General features: G+C 38.8%; 1 protein-coding gene across 1 annotated transcript in view; it reads right to left on the reverse strand.

The window, feature by feature from the left end:
* LOC124867304 (neural-cadherin-like) overlaps positions 1-22,884 on the reverse strand; it is a 260,114-nt gene that overhangs the window by 59,313 nt on the left and 177,917 nt on the right. Inside the window, exon 22 of the mRNA XM_047363684.1 lies at positions 15,789-15,969. Within this exon, the coding sequence (XP_047219640.1) occupies positions 15,789-15,969 (181 nt within the window). The remainder of the gene's footprint in view (positions 1-15,788; positions 15,970-22,884) is intronic.

A 22,884-nucleotide genomic window follows, 5' to 3' on the forward strand; every position in this document is an offset into this window, starting at 1 on the left:
ACCTCTTGAAACGCATTACTGATTAAAGAAGCATACAAAATTTTTGTGGATTTGTGGACACTCATTTATTTGAGTCACCTAACTATTTAGTTCTTCAATGGTAGTAAAAAACTCATGGTACATGGTTCAAAAATAATTATAAGCAGTTTTTAAGGATTGTCTTAAACCTAAACTTGTTAAAACAACATCCTTGGGATTAAAATTCGTGTCACTTAAAATACCCTAGCCCAGATACCAAGTGCAAGTTGTAAAATTAGGGAAGTGAGAAGGCGTTACCAGATGTGACCGTTATAATTGAGCTGACTGCAGGTGCTATTCAGTCCAGCTGATCCATTAGTTGGAAAAAGGGTGTGCCTTCTGGATGTAGGCTGTCAGAGGCTAAGCGTGTGATATCAGCTTAAATAGATTCTTTAGTGATCCTCTCCAGATAGTAAACTGGTTTGAGCAATCCCCTCAGAATTAGCAAGTTTCATGAGGGTTGACCTTTAGTTTCTTTTTGTCTAGTTATGTTTTATTGTTTTTAACCTTGAACTATTGTTGTCATTTCTAGTTTTGTGTGCAACACTTTGGCAACCTGCAGCTGTTTTTAAATGTGCCATAAAAATGCATCTTATTTTTTGACTACCTTCCTCTGAGTGTGTCTTTTTTGCTCTGGTTCAGCTGAAGACACTGAAAGAGCCTGGACATTGACCCTGACCTATATGTCTACTATATCTCCAGACTTTTCCGGAACAAAAACACTCTGTATTTTCACATTAACTCCTGTAAATTCAAGTTTTTGTGTTGCAGCTTAGATTCCACTTAGTGCTGCTTTAGTTTTTTTCAGAACACATTTGTCTGTATTTTTGCAATTATGTACTTTTTTGTCATTTTTTTTTTGTAGTTTGTGGATTAAAAACTGCTACTGAAGAAACATATCTTTTTTTCTACCATAAAGCACCGTTGGGTACAGATTTAGTGACTGGGTTCTCAGATAAATCTCCATTGTTTCAGTTAAATTATTAACTATATCACTTTTTATGTCATGTATTTTGCATGAGAACAGCAATAGAATCTGGTAAAAATATGTGGTACTGATTCATCTGATTGTTATTGTAGCCTTATGATTAATACTTGAATAAGATTGATTTAAAAAACAGACCGAAGATTTCTTGATTTGGGTGGTGGCTTGTTCTTAAAGCTGATGGATTCTGAAGCCTGACAAGTTGAGAAGTATTTGGTCTTTGGTCATTTTAACTTATTCCTATTATTTTAAACTTCGGTGTAAAACATAATACATCAGAACAATGCACATTTGACATTAAGGTGGTTATTGTGCTAATAAAAATATGTTAATTGAGACTATATTTAGATTTGTTAGGGGACTTGGAAGTACAGCTCCTTCCATTTCGTGTCCATGTGTGCCCCTTAATTCACAGATTCAAAGGTCCACTGTGTCCAGCTCAAAGTCAGCACTGGAAATTTTAGAGCACTTCATGCTTCCTTCTGGTGACAAGCTTTATAGAGATACTAATTTCATTTTCAAGCAGGACTTGGCAGCTGTCCACACTGATAAAAGTACCAATACCTGCTTTAATCCCCATGGCATTATTGTGCTGGACTGGTTAGCAAACTGACCTGACCTAAACCCCAAAGAGAATCTATAGGGTATGTTAGAGAGAAAGCTGCAACACCAGAGGCAATAATGCAGACAAACTGAAGGCCATTACTAATACAACATGGGCTTCTCTAAAACCTCAGCAGTGCCACAGGCCATGCAGCACTGATGCAGTAACTCATGTTAAAAGAGCCCCTATTAATGTTTATTGCAAATACTCTTCAATACACTGACATATTTTTCAGTACCGGTAGTCTCACATTTCTTATTTTAATATAATTTTGTATTGGTCATATGTAATATTTTAACTTTCTGAGAAACAAAATTTGTAATATAATTTTAAGTTTTTTATTTGAAATGACTGAAATAGTTTTGATATTCTAAGTTATTGAGCTTTACCTGTGTATAAATGCAGCAGTTATCTTTTTAACTGTAGCTAAGCTCTAATTCATCAATGCATTCATACTTAAGTTTTATTTGCACAAAATGGTCAATGTGGCAGCAATGAAATGGTCAAACACAACTAACATAAGGTCAAATCTTGATTTCTCTCTGATGAATAACTATAGAATTACCCTTTTGCTCAACAGGGTTTCCCTCTAGTTTCAATGTGGAAACTGGTGAAGGTTTAGAGGTTTCATGACTTCAAACAAAAGGAAACAATTCAATGCATGTGAGTGTTTAGATAGCCAGTGATGTTGAATTTCTGTTTAGGAGCAAAAACAAAGTGGAATGGATTGTTTGAGGCAGACTTCAGAATTCATTTCCGCGATATTTCAGAGGATAATTTGCTCTGGTTGGGGATTTGTGTGCCTTCACCAGAGCTCAGCACTCGGTGTTCATTATGCCTAGCTGCAGACTGTGTAGGTGTTGAATACATGACACCCGTCAGTCAAGCAGACATCAGTGCTTCTCCTGTGCACTTTCAATTAACACTGCTTGAGATTCATGCTTGAGGGATTGCTGCATGAGGGATTGCTGGAGTAAATGCAAGCGACTGTCTACTGTCGCCATATGCTAATCCAGAAGGAGTGAATGCTGCAAGTCACTGACTAGATGCAGTCTGCTGGGTTTTCTTAGATAAAAGTTTTTTTAACAAGTTTGAATTGACTGCACTGTTTGATAATTAGGATCAATTGGAATTTATGTACTTGACTTGAAGTCTGCAAGATTCGAATTAACTGACTTTGTAAAGTGCCTTGAGACAACATGTGTTGTGAATTCTGCAATAAGCTGAATTTAATTGAATTATTGTTACAGCAATTATTATGTCTTAACAGCCCAGGTTATTACAAGCAAGCTTGTCTAGTTTTAGGATTGCTACTCCCTATGAATTTATCTTTCGGTAGTTAGAGTAATGAGAATTTTTTATTGTTTTTGATTTAAGAAGATTAGGTTAGTTTAAAAGACCTCTGCTTGGAAGGGTTTTTGTTTTCTCAGTTCATATTGTTATGCTGAGCCTTCATGGACATCAATGACACTGTGACTCAAATAATACAATAGGCACTTAGGAATATTATTACTTAATATCCCCCCCCTTCTGTTCTGTATGCACTGATGAAGATTAACTTACCTTGGCATGCCGAATGCTTGAAACTAGCACAAACTGCTGACATGATCAGCTTCCTGATTAAGTTTGCTAATAATTATCTCTTAGAGTTATATATTTTCTATAATTTGTTCTCTGTAAAGTAATTAGTAACTAGTTCATTGACCAGGTTAAGTGTGTTGGTAGTGTCAAAATAAGGTGAAATTTTCCCCCGTTAATCCATGCAACATTTAGTAACTGCTCACAGTTAACTCCATAAAGGTTACAATAAATATCTTTATGTGTAATCCATGCAATAATTATTAAAACACACAGCTGAAGCAGTAGGGAGTGAAACAAGCATGTTCTCATATTCTGGAGCTGAGAGACTGGAGAGGCCTGTGTGGAGCCACATATTATCTGTCTTATCTTTTGCAGAAGTATAAACAACAAGTATCCAATGATGTATGATGATTTTCCAAGTATTAAATGCAATCAGTGATCTTTGATCATTAAAAAGATATATGATTGAAATGTGGGTAAGAACTGAGAATTAAAGTAAAAAAACATTAAGGTTTGACATTCTCAATCAGCTATATGTGAAAGAGATATAACATTGATCATTTGTGAAGCATGAATAAAAAGAATGAAGTGATGGTTTTGTAACTGTGTTTTAAAGTAAATGCTGAAAGCTGAGAATGGAATGTGTAATACTGTGTAAAGTTTAAAACTGAGCAGATTAGGGAAAGAACTGTAGGATGACTAGGAGTGACGAGAGCCAGCTGCATGCTGACAGAGAATCTTTTGAAGGCTAACGGGAAGAAGGGAGGATGCGACTACACCCAGCTGCGTGGCTATTATCGGCATCTCCAAGGCAGAGAAACAGCATCAGTAGGTCACAGTGATCATGACTAAAGTATTGAGCAATAACCAATAAGCTGAACTGAATAGGTTGCGCAATAACTAAGAAGCCTAATAAGGGGCTGACTGGTGAAAGCATCAAGCACCATAAAAGCAATACTGAAGGAGGGAACGGGGTTGTTTCCTCACAGAAGACCAGCAGACAAGATCAGACGGAGAAAAGAAGCTCAGATGGAAAAGGAGCAGAGACACAGCCCAACTGATCAACTGCCTTAAAAAGAGGATCAACCTGTGAGCCCAGAAAGGACTGTGCCTCAAGATTAAGAATCTGATTTCATCTAAAGCCTTTTTATCCAGACAACAGAAGTGAACTTGATCAGTGAACAGCTGATTGCTCTAAGTTTCAGGCTTCTGGAAGTCCTGAATCAACTTCATTTATGTCTCCGGGTTTCCTTCAACTCTTCAGCCTCTGGAAACTACTGTCTTCGGAGACATATAACAACAAAGATCCTGTTTAACCATCAAAGCCTGGAGCATCAGTGCCTGCCACTTAAAGGAAGAAAACTGAAGATTAAGTCGTATTCCCTTCAAGAAACCACTCGTTGTTACCAGAAGAATCTTCTCCATCAGGTGCATGGATGAGCCTCTGTCTTCAAAGCCTCTCCAAACCCACTAGTTTCAGCATCAGGGAAAGACAGGTTGAGTTGATTGATTCATTTATATTATTGAAATTATTATGTGTTGCCGAATTTAAGTTGTTACTGACCCCTGCAAAAGCGTTACTAATTAAAGAAAGCATATAAAATTCTAGTTAAATCGTGGACATTCAATTATTTGAGTCACCGTATTGTTGGTTTTTCATTGGTGGTAAAAAGTTGTTGCCTGGTTCTAAGATATTTTAGGAGGTTTTTATAGGTTACCTTGGCCAGGTTTGTTAAAACAGCGCCCTTGGGGCTCGTGCCGAGCCACTAACATTAACCTAGCCCATATACCAAGAGCCAGTTGTAAAATTAGGGAATGAGCAGCTGTGAACAAAAGTGACTGTTGAAAGTGTGGATGACTGCGATAGGCTACTCAGTCGTCCAGATCTCCTGTTGAAGAAGGGTGAGACTTTTGTATGAAGGCTGTCAGAGACTAGGCGAGTCATTTCCCGACACCAGCTTAAACAGAACTTTCAGTAAACCTGCTTAGTAAGACCTTTCAGGTTTAGGGAAGTCTGGACCCGTTGGAGGGAGAGCTGGTTTGAGCAATCCCTTTAGACATAGAGAAGTAGGAGGGAGGGGTTAGCTCATCAGACAACGAAAGTAGCAATCCTGCGGTGGACTGTTTGTTTCTATATGCAAACAGTTTTTTTAAGCAGTGTTACCTCCAAAAACCTACCACCTAAAAAATTGCTAATATATCATGACCTTGTCATTTTTATGACAGGAACGTTTGGGGGAATCCATTTGCTTTAGTCATTATACACAGCTCACTGACAGCTAGCAGTAGTAAGTAGATGATGGAGATCACAGAAAAGCCCTCTCTGTCTCAAATGTCGTGAACATACTAAAAGGTCACAAAAATATGTTTAAATTGCACAACATGATTCAATTCAATTCAGTTTTATTTATATAGCGCCAATTCAAAATACATTTCATTTCAAGGCCCTTTACAAAGTCAATTATTGCAAATAAGACATAAGGCATGGCTTTTTAAAATCATGATACAATTGTATACTTTGTTATACCTTGCCATTCAGTATGCCTGACTATAAAGAAAATCAGTAAGGCCTAATGAATTATTTTTAAATCAACATAGCCTTTCAGCTACTTTTATTTGCTTATGTTTGATTAGACTCTTGGCTGGCCTGGAAACGCCTCGGGCTTCCCCCAGAGGAGCTGGAGGAGGTGTCTGAGGAGAGGGAAGTCTGGGCGTCTCTGCTTTGTCTGCTGCCCCCACTATCCGGCCCCGGATAAGCGGAAGACAATGAGTACGAGTGTTTGATTTGTTAAAATCTGCACAGTTTGGCCTCTCAAGTTCCATTTAGATGAGTAGTTTCAGATCACTGGTCATAATAACACAACTGGAAACACATTTCACTAGAACACATTTCACTAGCCACTGGCCATGTGTGTGGTGGTGTAAAACAGGAAGCAGAGGTTAATTGCTCAGTGCAATGGGGATGACTGATGAGAGAATGACACTGTTTCACTGCTAAGATTCAATGAGGATCTAAATCAGCAATATTATTTTTAAAACAACCAGGTTTTCTTCATCTGCACAACAATTGTGCAAATAGAGTGTCTGGGAATGTTGATACTACAAGCACTTTCCCAGAAAAAAAGGAATTCACTCATCTAAAATTACATTTGTATGTGAACAACTTAGAGTGTGGCGTAGGGTACATTTGGAGACAATTCTTAACACTCCCTGAGGCCGGTGTCCCAGCTCTTACAATGTAATTAATAGTCATTAAAATACTTACATTTTTAACCTTGTACTCATTTGTATTAGGTGTTTAACACAGCAGTGGAAAATCATCCTGCCTCAGCAGGCTGTGGCGTTGTCAGATTTTAATGACAGGAGTAGCAGATCTTCCAAACAGGAATTCTGATCTGTTGCTGGAGCAGACCTTATTAAAACACGTTTCAGCTACACATTGCTCTCAGCTATTGGTGCCTGGATTTAAAGGTTGTTTTGGAAGTTAAATCTTCTTGCTGCTCTCTGCTAGTACAAACTATCAGTGCCTAAATTGTGCAGGTGCATATTTAAGTCTGTTCGTGGCTTCTACTCCAGGGTACCTTTTCTAGGCTTAGGGCAGGAGTGGAGAACCTAAGGCCTACGGGCCATATAGGGCCCTTGGAATGCTTTTGCAGAGCCCGTGAGGCAATTTCAAGTAAGTAATAAAACAACTGAAGCTCGGGAGAGAAAATAGAGTAGCAAAGGGTATTTCAGCAATAAAAGCGTTAGTAATGCATATATCCGAGCCAGCGTCAGGATCAGTGAACACAACAAAGTCCAATCTGAAGCGGCATTGCAGAAGTAGTGTTAAACTGGAGGACCTGAGTGGGCAGGTGTGGACCAATAAAGTTACTGCGCTTCGTCACATTTTGGATGCACAACCAGGAGTCGTTAGACATGGGCCTCGGGGCTTGATGTTTTGTCTATGGCCCCGGATCAAAATAAGTCTATAAAAGTCAGAAACAAGCTGAATTTATCCTAGCTTTGATAATTGTTTTAAATATGCATTCCATGTGTACATATTATCAATCTCTGATGATTTCTTTATTTATATAATTTTCTGTGTGTTTCATTTTATATATTTATTGTTTTTTCTGAATGAAGTAGAAGACGACAAGTACGAGTATTTATTTTTAAATTTTATTCTGCTGTGCTGGGCATGCACAAATCTGCTCTCCATCAGAGCAGTATAGATCTCGGTGTCCTGAACAGAGGAGTGGATCTTCGACATGCGGACTGGAGTCTCCATCATGACCTAATCTCTGTCAGAACTGGAGCAGATTCGGCAGAGCAGCAATGGATCTGTTTGCTACACAGGGGAATGCATAGTGCCAGCTGTGCTTTTCACTGAGCCCTCAGGATGATCCACCATTAGGAGTGGATGCCTTCGCTCAAAGTCTGTGGTCGAAGATGCTCCTCTGCGCTTTTCTTCCAGTTCTGCTGATCCTGCTGCTCCAGGATTGGGTTCAGGAGAAAGAACTGTCAGTAATTCTCATAGTCCCCGAGTGCACAGGTGCGCCGTGGTTCCCGAACCTGCAGCAACTGGTTTCAAGCTGCCCTTGGCAGGTGGAGCGAAGGGAGGCTGTGCTTCACCAGGCGGGGAGGGGCAATCAGGAGCACAGAGAGGCTCAGCCTTCTGCAGGATGCGGTGTACACGATTCAGGCCGCACGAGCCACTGCTACCACAGTGTCATATACATCTAAAGGGCCAGCTTTTCAGCAATGGTGTGTGAAGCAAGGCATGGACTCAATTTCAAGTCCATTAGCCTACGCATTGTAATTTCTCCACCAGCTGAAGATCAGAAATAAAGCTTTCAGTAAAATAAAAGAGAAAAAAGTGCCTCCTTGTATAGCACTTTATCAGGTCTGAAGACTCCAAAGCACTTTACAATAAAATCAGTCATTAACCCATTCATACACACATCCACACACTGACAGTGGTAGACTACTTTATAGCCAAAGCTACCCTGGGGCAAACTGACAGAAGTGAGGATGCCATACAATCAGGGCCACTAGGCCCTCTGACCTCCAGAACCAGCAACCCACCGGTTACAGGACAAACCCTTACAGTGCCTTGCGAAAGTACTCGGCCTCCTTGAACTGGTCAACCTCTTGCCACATTTCAGGCTTCAAACATAAAGATATAAAATTCTAATTTTTTGTGAAGAATCAACAACAAGTGGGACACAATCGTGAAGTGGAATGAAATTTCTTGGATGTGTCAAACTTTTTTAACAAATACAAACTGAAAAGTGGGGCGTGCAATATTATTCGGCCCCCTTACGTTAATACTTAGTAGCGCCACCCTTTGCTGCAATTACAGCTGCAAGTCACTTGGGGTATGTCTCTATCAGTTTTGCACATCGAGAGACTGACATTTTTGCCCATTCTTCCTAGCAAAACATCTGGAGCTCAGTGAGGTTGGATGGAGAGCATTTGTAAACAGCAGTCTTCAGCTCTTTCCACAGATTCTCGATTGGATTCAGGTCTGGACTTTGACTTGGCCATTCCAACACCTGGATACGTTTGTTTGTGAACCATTCCATTGTAGATTTGGCTTTATGTTTTAGATCATGGTCTTGTTGGAAGATAAATCTCCGTCCCAGTCTCAGGTCTCTTGCAGACTCCAACAGGTTTTCTTCCAGAATGGTCCTGTATTTGGCCCCATCCATCTTCCCATCAATTTTGACCATCTTCCCTGTCCCTGCTGACGAAAAGCAGGCCCAAACTATAATGCTGCCACCACCGTGTTTGACAGTGGGGATGGTGTGTTCAGGGTGATGAGCTGTGTTGCTTTTACGCCAAACATATCGTTTTGCATTGTGGCCAAACAGTTCAATTTTGGTTTCATCTGACCAGAGCACCTTCTTCCACATGTTTGGTGTGTCTCCCAGGTGGATTGTGGCAAACTTTAAATGAGACTTTTATGGATATCTTTGAGAAATGGCTTTCTTCTTGCCAATCTTCCATAAAGGCCAGATTTGTGCAGTGTACGACTGATTGTTGTCCTATGGACAGACTCTCCCACCTCAGCTGTAGATCTCTGCAGTTCATCCAGAGTGATCATGGGCCTCTTGGCTCCATCTCTGATCAGTCTTCTCCTTGTTCAAGATGAAGGTTTAGAGGGACGGAGGGTCTTGGTAGATTTGCAGTGGTCTGATACTCCTTCCATTTCAATATGATTGCTTGCACAGTGCTCCTTGGGATGTTTAAAGCTTGGGAAATCTTTTTGTATCCAAATCCGGCTTTAAACTTCTCCACAACAGTATCTCGGACCTGCCTGGTGTGTTCCTTGGTCTTCATGATGCTCTCTGCGCTTTGAACAGAACCCTGAGACTATCACAGAGCAGGTGCATTTATACGGAGACTTGATTACACACAGGTGGATTCTATTTATCATCATCAGTCATTTGGGACAACATTGGATCATTCAGAGATCCTCACTGAACCTCTGCAGTGAGTTTGCTGCACTGAAAGTAAAGGGGCCGAATAATATTGCACGCCCTACTTTTCTGTTTTTTATTGGTTAAAAAAGTTTGACGCATCCAATAAATTTCATTCTACTTCACGATTGTTGTTGATTCTTCACAGAAAATTAGAATTTTATATCTTTATGTTTGAAGCCTGAAATGTGGCAAGAGGTTGAAAAGTTCAAGGGGGCTGAGTATTTTCACAAGGCACTGTACTGGTCTTCTTTGAGACTGTGGTCCCAGCTCTCTTCAGGACATTGACTAGGTCCTGCCATGTAGTTCTGGGCTGATCCCTCACCTTCCTCATGATCATTGATGCCCCAGGTGAGATCTTGCATGGAGCCCCAGACCGAGGGAGATTGACCATCATCTTGAACTTCTTCCATTTTCTTATAATTGCGCCAGCAGTTGTTGCCTTCTCACCAAGCTGCTTGGCTATTTTCCTGCAGCCCATCCCAGCCTTGTGCAGGTCTACTATTTTATCCCTGATGTCCTTACAGCTCTCTGGTCTTGGCCATTGTGGAGAGGTTGGAGTTTGTTTGATTGATTGTGTGGACAGGTGTCTTTTATACAGATAACAAGTTCAAACAGGTGCAGTTAATACAGGAAATGAGTGGAGAACAGGAGGGCTTCTTAAAGAAGAACTAACAGGCCTGGGAGAGCCGGGATTCTTGTTGGTTGTTAGGTGATCAAATACTGATGTCATGCAATACATTGCAAATTAATTACTTAAAAATCATACAACGTGATTTCTGGATTTTGTTTTATATTCTGCCACTTACAGTTGAAGAGTAGCTATGATAAAAATTTAGGACTTCTACATGCTTTGCAAGTGGAAAAACCGGCAAAATCAGCAGTGTAATAAAAACTTGTTCTCTCCACTGTATGGGGTGACAGCAGCCCAGCTGTGCTGTGTCCTAACACTATTTTTCCCTCTAACAGCATCACAAGCATCAAAAGCATCGGGACTTCTGCTGTTATTCGTCATTACATTTGAATTTCATTAAGCCTCCGGTCAGTGATTATTCCCCTCTGCTGTGGTGCTTGAGGCATGCAGGAGTTGTTACAATACATTATTACGCATGATTCAGCTGCTAATTTGTCTTCTTTTGTTTCTATGCCTCTCCTTAGGATTTGTTGACCTGCTCTGCTCATTGTTAGATTGTTACAGTTCGCAACCTGCGTTGTTACTTTTCAAAGCAGCAGGTCTGTCACCTCAGCCTCTGCCCTGACCAGAGATTATTTCTCCCCACTGTTGTTCAGGTGTGAAGGGCAACTTTGAGTGCATAATTATGCATGCCAAGGTCTGTGTTTGTAGTTGTTCTGTGTAAACAGATGCTTTATAGTTGTGGTCCGGATGGACCCAGTGAGGTATAGACTACATCCTGCTTACCTTTAACTCACTTGCAATACCCTCAAAAGTCAAAGCCTATATCAAATAGAACGTTGGTTATGTACTGTGACCCCAGATTCTATGAGTGAAGCACATCCCAGTGAGCTCCGGGCCTCACTGGTTCCTAAATGGCACAAGTAAACAAAATGCTATTTTAGAGCCTATTGCCCAGCTTTGTACTCAGTGAGACCAGGGTTAGGCCCACTCAGCTGGTGGGCAGGCATGGAGAAATCTTTTTTCAGTACTGTGTTGCGCACGAGGGATAAACATAGGGAAATGGGGGAAATGCAAAAATACGGACTGGAAAGGGCATCAACATGTCTTCCAGCAGACATCAGATGCCAGGTTAAGGAGAAGCAGTTCCAACCATCACATTAGGTGAACATTCTAAAATCCTGCAGGATGTTACACATTAGGTGCAACATCCTGCAGAAAATCATAATGCTTATTTTATAGCTTTCTAATTACGTCAACTGCTCATATTCTAAAGAAAACCATTTACTTCTTGAGTTCCAAATAAAAATGTAAAACTGAAAATAATCATTTGGTTTATGTACAATCAACTGCATGTGCCTCATTTTATTTTTGGTGGTATCCTATTCTACTATTTAGTGTTTTAAAATACAGCAAATGTAAAGAAAAAAAAAGCTAGAAAGCTGGAAGGCTGGACAGAGTGATTAGAAGCTGATGTTTCCAATAGCAGAGGAATTGCTGAGATTAGTGGATGTGGCTGAGAGCACTGTTTGATTCAGTCTGTGCAACAGGAGAAGGTTGGCAGCTTGCTGCAGCCCTGCACAGCACAACATTCCCACTGATTCAGAGTGGAAACACAGAGATGTGTGTAAAATGTTGATTAATCATCATCAGAGCATCAATCATCCACAGAGACCATCAATCTCAAATGAATCTGCCTCAAGGCAACAGGTTTTCAGACTCCTATTAGAGTCTATGAAGGCAAATGTGTTGGTTTTGACTTCTGAAAGGCAGATTTTACAACTCTCTATTGTTAATATAATATTAGCTATTATTTTGCTTCACTTATAAATAATTTTCATGCTACACCACAATCATAATGAATAGTTCTGACAATGATGAACAATGATACTTCTATTATTGTCAACTGCAAGTTTCAATGTGATAAAAATATGTTCATAACAGTTTGTGAGCATAATTAAATTTTAGGAATATTTTTGGTATCAGAATAATCAGTGAATTCAAGGTTTATTTACTGGCTATTTATAAATTACATCCTAGATAGATGACTGAAATTTCTATTGAGATTAAATTTAAAGTTTTAAAAGTGATCAGCATCAAAATGTGACACTGACTAACTTGTATTATGACATTGGAATTTTTAACTACTTACATAACAATCCTATTTTTTAATCAATAGCTTTAAAATTGGTAATGGCATTCTGTATTTTTATTTATCTTTTACAGGAATAATATTACTAGACTAAGCATAAAGGGCTCCAGAGCAAATTATGAACTCAGAATATGTTATTGTGGCGCTCTGTCTGGGTCTAAATGCAGCTTCAGTCATGTTTTCAAAGACTCGTCGTGTTGTAGAAACTTTGGGCTTTTAATTATTTATTTGAACAATTTCTTTATGAGAGTGGGATGATTAAACAACATTTAACTGTACAGACTGCGCCAACCAAGAAAGAAATGTTATGGTTCGAATTCTGCTAGAGCTTGTTGCTTGATACAAAAATCACTGGATCAAAGTATATCTTGCCAAGTGGCAAAAGTAAAGTTTCCCACAACATAACCCTAAAACTTCACAAGTTATGTGTTACTGGATCACTGACTGGATGCAATCTGCTGGGTTTCCTTAGATAGAAAAACTTTTTATCCAATTTGAATAAATAACTGAATTTAACTGAACTGTTCAATGGTTAGGATTCATTGGAATGTATGAACCTGACTGTTGTGAAGTGCCTTGAGACAACATGTGTTGTGAATTGGCGCTATATAAATAAAACTGAATTGAATTGAATTGAATTTAATGTGTTACATGTCTTGATGAGTGCCGTACACCTTAGGCATATTTTGTCTATTGCATATATTACAATAGGCTTTATAATGGTAATTGACAAAAGAAGAAATTCTATATAAATTCAAACTTGCCCACCCAGTTATTTCTTTTCTATACGCTCATTACAGCCTGACAGTGTACTAGTCCAAATTAAATATCAACAGCCCAGTATTAATGTTACTTTCAAAACCATGAAGAGTGTGTGTGTAAACTTGTTGTCCACAACTGTATAACCCTCTTCTGTATGCTAAAACTCCGCAGCCCTCTGTTATTGTGCTTGTGTTGATAACAGCTACATTTCTAGATGAAAATACATTTTCATAAATAAAAGTTGCTCTATTGTAACTTGTAAACACACAGTTATGAGTGATCTGATGAGGAAAAGTTTAGCCCTGTGTCCTCTAGGCAGTCTGCTCGATCACATGATACATTTGGTAATATTAAAGCCTAAGTGCAAAATACAAGAAATAAAAATTAAACATGTCCACAAGATGCAACTCCATGAACAGAGGACATAGAACTAAGAATACACACTCTGGCTCAGACTCAAGAGGGGTAATAAGAAATAAGCAGGAATGAAAACGGTTTAGAGATCCAGATCCAAGTTTCTGGAAGCAAGCAGTAAAGGGCCAGCCAACGGAAAATGTCCTCTATCCATCTTTTACAACAGCAAGAGACTCCTCTGAGCCTCTGTTACAGTCACCTGAAAGGCACTTAATGGGCCTACTATATGACATTTGTTTAACTAACAGCTAAAAAATTAAACATCTGAAAAAAACGACGCACAAATATGCAGCTGAAGTTGATATGTTTGCTTGTGAAGCACAGGATCCTTCAATTCCCATCATTTCCCAAAGTATTTGGCAGAAATTGTGTTATGCTTGATGAATGATGACACTTTACCTCAGAGTTTTATTGCAAATTGTATTGAGATTTGAGTGTTTGCCCAGGCAATCTATACAAATATTTTTGAAGAGCCTGGGAGTAGAAAGCAGATTGTGCACATTGATCCCTGTGTACAATATCCGGTTATTTAGTGAGGCAATTTTCTGGATGGAATACATACTACTGGTGACTTCATTGGTGGTGTGGTAGATTTTTTTTATATTTAAACCATAAAACAAGAATCCATAAATTAAGCAGTGCATCCCCCTTGTAATAAAAAACAGGATATTGTGTGACTGCATGCAGCATTAAGGTTAGACCGTTTATTGAATTATGGAGAATCTTTAGGAGGGGTGTGAAAGAAAGGTGATAGTTGGGTTCAGAGAAGGTTTCTCACATTTACTCTGCAGGCCCAAATTAACTTCATTTTGTGTTGCAATCAAAATATAAAGGAAATATGACAAGACCAAAACTGCAAAATATTACTTTTATTTATTTAGTTGTGGCCTGGGCATTTTTTTAATCAGGTTATTCTTTTTTCTGCTATTTTCTTCACATGTTTACCTGGCAACGGTATTTTCATCAGTATTTTGTCACATTAAAAGAGGTGAAAAAACCTGTCTTCTTTTCTTGAGACCTACAAGAACTGCTTTCCATCAGGTCCTTGTTCCTGATGGTGGGAGCCCAGAATCTCCGGAATAATACCTTGTCTTGCTCAAAAAGATTATGTCTGAAAGCCCATCAATTCATCTCAGAGTAACATGAATATTCTTAACATGCTCAATTAGAAATGTAGAAAGCTTTGAATTAATTTCCAATGAGGTGTAACTTGAAATACTGAGTATTGTTTCTAGTCTTTTATAGCAATAGAATGATTACACGACTCATCATGAGAAAGTCATTTTGGCTACTGTGAAAGATTTCAGCCATTAGGTGAACTGAAAAGTCTCTCCGAAAATCAGCATAAAATGTTTTAGGAAAAATAATAGAATCAGTTTTCATTGGCTGGCTAACAAGACACCTCTCGCTTTACCCCAAATCCACTTCTGATTGGTTGATCAGATCCTTTTGACATTTCCTTGTTCAGATGTAGAGGTTCCCACTGAGTTCAATTTGGAGACTCAGATAGAACTGTAGAATCCATCAAAAAGGATTTGTAGGTTTGTCTGTTTTTGAGTAAGGATGTGCAAGATTCTAATTTTTCCCCCAAACATCTTGAAAGTGTGTTATGTGTCAGTAGTTTTCTTTAAGCATGTTTATTTCGTATTGGCGTTCCCATTCTGTATGTAATCCAAAGTGAGGAAGCACCAGTGATCAACAAGCACAAAAAGACCAGTAGTGCTTGTCAGTCTCAGAGTGACCTTCAGCAGTCTGAACCTCTTTTGCTCAGACATCTGACTAACTCTCAAGTCAAGAGAGATTTAGGTGGAAGAACTGCCTGGAAAAAAACAGAAGCTGGCTTCGTAAAGTTACACAGCCCATGTCCGACCAAATAAGGCACCTTTTCCTGTTTTGTTTTCACAGTTCTGGTGCTACAAGATGACAGACCAGTTAATCATTAGTAAATAGAAACTGGTCTGAATAATAGTACATATAATTCTTGAGTTTGTTAGCAATTAGCTCTAGTTGATTACTCCTTTAACGTTTAGGTTACAGTGCATTTATCTTCGATTGTTCCTAAATAAATTCAAGTCTTGAAGAGTATATAGTCTTTGGGGCTTTGACTTATAGTGATGAATATGTAAGTGTGAATGTGCTCCATAACAGCTACATATGTGTGTATGAGTGTGTACCTGCATTCATGCACTCTCCACAAGTCCACACAGGTAAAGGGGGGTTTACAGTGGTTCTTTTTGCAGGAGTCAGATGAGCATCCAACTGAGAGACCTTGCACGCTGACCTGGGAAACCCCGTCCCGTGGTTGGCTGTCCAGCGGCATGTAATGACCATTGAGGCGTAAATCCCTCATGCAGCCTGCAGAAGCAAAAAAAAGAAAAAAAAGCGTGGAAGACTCAGTGGAACAGGAAAATGCTACCATAGGACTTCATCTGCACAGACATTAAATGGAATAGTTTACCTATAAGGCTGTGTTACTGATAGATTACAGGACTCTGGGCTATGTTTTAATTTACCACAAAGGTTTTACTGAGTGCCGACATGTTTTATGTTAGTTTGTGTGCATTTGGGATATACCAATATGTGTTCCATATTGCACAGTTATCTGCACTAATTAGAAGTTCTCCTGGTGCAGTCACCAGATACGCTTATCAAAGTGTGACCACTGGCTGTTTGACACTGCAAGTATCTGTTCACTTATAGCAACAGCCTGTCAGCACTGCTGTATCTATTAACACCATAATAGGTAAACCTTCACTCGAAGCAGCAATTAAAATAAACACTTCCCTTGTGATCAGTGAGTGAACACAGCAGGAGCTGATTCACCAGGTACAGAAGGAAGAAAGGAAGGCTCAAGTACTAAATGCTTAATGTGCAACAGGAGAAAAAATAAATAAGCTACATAACATTACACTGACTATGTCTCTTAGATAACTGATGGCTGTTCTAAAGAGATGAAGTTATAGACTGACATCCAACAGTACTAGAAGAAGCTGCACCCAAGATTAAACTAACCCAAAGCACATCACTTCAGGGTAACACATTTTTAGCGTTAGAATTGCCTGCCCGTTTTGCTACAGTGGACTAGGCATTGTTAGCAACACTGCAGTTTGGATCTCACTGTTGCCTTTTATTTACAAATTAGTGGTTTTGGAGGATTTCAAGTGTTTGGGGAATGGGACCTCTTGTGGAAATCAGTGATAATTTGTGATGTAGGTCATGTGGCTTCCCACCAGGGTGTCCTACAGTTATGGAGCAGCACCAGTGTAGCAATGTTCACTTAACGGGGAGTTGGTGCCCCCTTTTGTTGCGCATCCAGTATTAGAAAATCTGGCTGTGCATCCTGGATGATTGATGGAGTAGATGGCAAAGTTCCCAGCGAAACTATCAATGAATGATTTCAAAACTTCTAGAAAGCTTTTAGCAAGCTAACAGACCGACAGTAAAAACCTTTACATCGCGTCAATGACCACTCAGAACATTCAAAGAGCAGGACCGTCATATACAGCTCATATATTCTTTGCACTCTGGTGTTTTGCTGTTTTTTTCTTTGTCATATACACACACTCATGCAGCATTGAAGGATTCTGTAAAACCAAATCACCAAATAGCAAGTTAACACACTAAACCAGTATTTACACAGCTCTATGTCCTGTATGTAAATCAGTTAAATAGAGGTAATTGTATTTGTTGGAATAATCTTTATTCTATGGCTCAATAAAATAAAAAAAACTTGAAGAGGGGCCATACCAACCAGAAACACAGCATTTAGAGCCTTTTTTATGGTAAAAGGACAATAAAATACACACCATCCCATTTCTATTCAGAAAACAAGAGAATAAAAGGTACACAAGAGCAGTAAAAATGAAAGCTACATACAATAATTAAAACCTGCAGGACAAAGAGTAAAACAAAATGAGGTGATGGTTTTTAATTTAAATTAAGTCAAAGGACAGAGAGTAAAGTGAAAGTCTCTGCCTATTGTGAAATTATAAAGGATCCCACTGTTTTGGAGCTGCAGTAATAATAATATCACCTCTGAGTTTTCATAACACTATTGGAACATGGAAAAGCATCTGGTGTACTAACCTGAAGAAGTGAGATTGTACATATAGTTGCAACAGTTCAGGCAAATTAAAAGAGGCACAACTATTAAAAGATTTTAAACAAATAAAATAATTTTTAAAAAACCCTGAAAGGCTGAGAAGGGATACCAGAATTTATGCTCTTATTTGCTTGGACCAGTTATCAAGTAAAAAGCATTTTCACGAGTTGTAAGTGAAATATGGCAAAAAAAAAAACTGACTAAATCCAAAAGGAAGCAGGTTGCAGTGATTGAGGAACCATGTTATAAATCGTTCGTTCGTCGTCTTCCGCTTATCCAGGACCGGGTCGCGGGGGCAGCAGACTCAGCAGAGACGCCCAGACGTCCCTCTCTCCAGACACCTCCTCCAGCTCCTCCAGGGGGAGCCCAAGGCATTCCCAGGCCAGCCGAGAGACATAGTCCCTCCAACGTGTCCTGGGCTGTCCCCTGGGCCTCCTCCCGGTGGGAGGATAAATGTATGAGTTATTGTTTAATAGTTTCTTTCATACAGAACAATCTTTATCTTTAAGAACAAACCCAGCTGAAAAACACCAATGATTTTACTGATCAAGTTTAGATGAGAGGTCCATTCTCAGTCAAATCTGTGTCATAGGATGTCGGGAAGGAAATGTTGATGCATTGGGTCTTTATGGTGCCTCACAGCGTTAACAGCATGGCTTTTGTTTAGTTTTTTTCTCATTAACGTTGAGAAACTTAAGTGCCATTCAGCCAAGCATTTCAGTAGAAAATGATCCTGGTTGTAACCTGCTTCAAAAAATTAAAGGAAATGTCGTGCTTCTGAAAAAAGTTCCAACTGACAGCAGGTAAAGAAAAGAAAAAGGAGGGCCAACAATGGAGCCTTGTGATACTCCAGAGGGGATAAAATAATTTATGCCGACACAAAATTATCTAAAACGTAGGACTGAAACCGTAATTCCAACCAAACGTTTCCAGCCTAGAGATGAAGATATACATCATCTAAGTGTCAGGAGCACACATCTATAAGTCTGTACCCAAACATGAACTTTATTGATGTCATTCCTACAAGTGAGAATTAAAACTTTAGGCTTAGTAAAAAAAAAAAAAAAATTCTCAATTTTAATTATTGTTATACACAGTAAAGTTAATTTGTGTGGATAACACATTATACTGACAAGAATACGTCATGGCTCTGAAGAAGGCAACAAAGGCTGAAATAACCACAGGCTTATAGTTTTTTCAATTTTAAATTGGTTGATATGTTAAAATGTGTTCAAATATCTTACACAAAAGCTCTGGCCTGCTATTGATGATATATTTCTGGTGTTTCTGTTTTCATCACCTAATTGCCAACTTATTGTATTCATTGAACATTGAACATTTATTTCATTAGCCATCACATTTTAGAGAGAGACATTCACAAAAGCAAATGCAAATGAAAACAATTACGCAGATATTTAGTCCCACATTCCCTGCCACAATCTCAATCTTCCCTCTGCTGAAGGGAAATGCTTTAAAAATCCATTTAATAAAGTCATGCATTGTCTTTTATTGCCTGAGGCACAGCTGTCTAGATTTCTTACTGTCTAACTCCAGGGAGCTCTTCATCTCTCTTTCACTTTGTGCCTGCATCTTTTATTTCTGACCTTTTCCTTTATTAATTATCAAACCGTGTTTCTTTTTCCAAACCAAAATGTTTCCTCAGACTCATAAGTGCTGAAAGAAAAGGCAGCTGGACTTATTTTCTTGCCTCTTTGCTGTGTGTTTTATAGGTTTTTAGATATCTTCTTCAAATGTAACTGATTGAATTAGGGACATCTACACACATTCACACTTTAATATGAGTAGGGCTGCACAATATTAGAAAATCTTGTGATGGCAATAATATTGGTGAATATTGGAAGACAATTTTAGGTGCTTCATATGCCTATTTCCTTCTTTCCTCTCTTTCTCATCTGTGCTTCCTAGACTGTGAGCTTTAACATTTTGGGCAAAGTCATTTGATTTCAATGTAAACATCTGCTGCAATGAGACTCTGTCCATCTGACTAAATATTACAATGGATATTGGACACACTGATACTGTGATGACAAAATATTCCTGATATATTGTGAAGCCCCAGCTATAAGATCATATGTGTGTCCCTAACCCTCTCAATCATGCTGATGATCATCTGGGTCCTTTTTAGCTTTAAGGGCCTCCCTGTTCAAGACATTTTGCATTGTATGATTTAAAGTCATCTAGGGATGTCAAAGCTGCACTGCAGGTGGTTGACAGGGGATGATAAGATCCACCACACCTCTGTTGAAATATGGTGATAGGCCTTTGAAACTAAAGAAAAGAAGTCTTGATTCCTTCTTTGAACATGAAGAAACAGATATTGTCTGGACTCTTTTCACGTCTCAGTCTTAACTGATTTGTACAGGATGTAGAGTATGTACAATATGCACATAAATTAAAAAGAGTACTGAAAACAAAGAACGGTTTTCTCACCTAATAAATGAAAGTCAGTGCATTACGAAATTTACAATGTCTTAATAAAGTGGCCATTACAACCACACAATTCTATGTATTTTATTGGAATTATATGTAATAGACCAACACAAAGTAGAACAAACTCATTTACAGACATTAAACAATGATTGGTTTTCAAATTGTTTTACAGAAGAAAAAGGAAAACTCTGAAAGTATTGTGTCCATTTATAATATTTCAACCTCCTTTACTCTGATACCCCTGAATTTTCCAAAACTGAAAAGAATTTGGCGTACCTGCAAACCTACCAAGTCCTGACCGACTGGATAAGGAGAGCACTAATCAGAGAGGAAGCCATGAGGCTTAAAGTGTTGTAATATTAATATATTATTTAATATTTAATATTAATACTTTATATTTTTTTAAATAATATTTCCGTCTGTTAAGGGTTGTCCTGTGAATACCAGCCCAGTAAGGCGATGGTATTAGGACAAAATCGAAAGGGATGAGCCAAGTTCTGGCATTATTGAACAGCAAAAGTCTGCACACAGAATGAATTCACACAATTTCTTAAAATACAAGAATTGATTAACAAAAATAAGTCAACACAAAGTCAAACATATTTCAATCAACAAACTCTTTACTATGCTAAAATAACCCAACTAAACTACCAAGCAGAATTAAAGAATAAGGAAGACTAATGGGCTATGTACAATATAAACAAGTTAATCTAAGATGGTTAAAAACCATGACCAAAAGAGTGATGCAATATTACCATGCAATGTTATTTATGTTTGAGAACCAAGGATTATCTTGAAGAATCTGGAAATTAAGTTAAATTAGTCTTGGAATTTAAAATTCTCCTCCTCACATATAAAGCCCTTAATGGTCTAGCTCCATCATACATCAGAGATCTGATGGTTCCATATGTTCCTAACAGAGCACTTCGTTCTCAGATTGCAGGTTTACCGGTGGTTCCTAGAGTCTCTAGAAGTAGAATGGAAGGGAGATCCTTTAGTTATCAGGCTCTTCTCCATGGAACCAACTCCTAGTTTTAGTCCGTGAGGCAGACACCCTGTCTACTTTTAAGGCTAGGCTTAAAACTTTCCTTTTTGATAAAGTTTATAGTTAGACTGGCTTAGGTTATCCTGAGCTATCTCTGTAGTTATGCTGCTATAGGCTTAGGCTGCTGGAGGACATAATGACCACTTTCACCCTCTTCGCTACATTCTCACACTACTCTCCAATTTTGCATTATTTGCTGTTATGTCAGCTTCTAACTTTATGTTCTCACTCTTTTCTCTTCCTAGAAGCTACACCTGGCCTGACTGTGTGTCTACCTGCTACCTGCAAAGTCAACGCCAGTGACTGTCCACTGTCTCTACATGCTCATCCAGGATGAGTGAATGCTGCAAGTCACTGTCTCGATGCAATCTGCTGGGTTTCCTTAGATAGAAAAACTTTTTATCCAATTTGAATAAATAACTGAATCTGACTGCACTGTTCAATGGTTAGGATTAATTGGAATGTATGTACCTGACTGTTGTGAAGTGCCTTGAGACAACATGTGTTGTGAATTGGCGCTATATAAATAAACTAAATTGAACTGAATTGAACTTGGGCAATAATCGGTATACCTTCAAACAACCATTCACAATGCAAGATCAGATAAAACATCATTTACCCTTTCTGGGTAAATGACCTTCAGCTGACTCATAAAGTGTTCTTTAGCCGTTAGCGGTTTGAGCTAACAAACGAAGCTTATAGCTTATCATCAGAATCAAGCACATACCTTTTAAATACCACTAATAAAAGGGTTGAAATGCATAAGCATGGACGGCGCATTATGGCTGATCTATGGGGTAAGAACGCTGTCAAAAACAATGTGTATGTAAAGAGGGAAATTTGTGCATATTAGTCAATAGTTGTGCATAAGTAAAATCCAAAAGAGGTATTGTATATTTTCTCTGTAAGAATACAAAATAAAATGTGACAGCTTCAAGAAATTACAAACACAAAGTTCAAGTTTACAGTTGTGGTTTATTCTTTATGAATACAATATGCTATAACAGTTTGTGAATACGATTTCTTTTCTTTGAGAATATGAATTTATATTAGCTTGGTGTCACGTGATCTCAGACTGGTTAGTGGAGCACAGAGTTAGGCCCTGTCCCAATGCCCACACTACACCCTACGCCCCTCTATGAAGTGTTTACTTTGTACAAGTGCATGTAAGGGTTGAAGTGCAAAATTGGAGAATTGGGACAGTAGAGGTTACGTCATCGACTTGCACCTCTGCACCGTAACTGCAACATCAAAAAGGGCGGGAACCAGCGCTGTCTTCACAGTCTTGCTGCTAAAAGAACTATTTAAAACTGCAACAAGCAATTGTTTTGAGGAGAAGAAAGTGCGGGAAGCGACGGGGGTTTATACACCAGACTCTCGCCGCGTCAGTGTTTGTTTGAAAGGTAACTTCAGTGTTATGACCTACTGACTGCCCAGACTCACCCTGAACCCAGCGGTTTCTTACAATGTTGAGCCTGGAAAACCAGTAAAAAAATATATTTGTCGGCTTGCTGTCTAAAGTTTACGCACTTCTTATTATTCTGATTTGATGGCTGGTTACGTTGACGGTTGTGATTGGTTTTTGCTCAGAACGTCATCTGCAGCAGTGAATTGTGGGTAATATAAGCGGAATTCGCGATGTGGGGCACAAATGGGGCGGGGCTAAGGACGA

The sequence above is a fragment of the Girardinichthys multiradiatus genome, chromosome 4 (genome assembly GCF_021462225.1).
Source record: "Girardinichthys multiradiatus isolate DD_20200921_A chromosome 4, DD_fGirMul_XY1, whole genome shotgun sequence".
Taxonomy (NCBI): Eukaryota; Metazoa; Chordata; class Actinopteri; order Cyprinodontiformes; family Goodeidae; genus Girardinichthys; species Girardinichthys multiradiatus.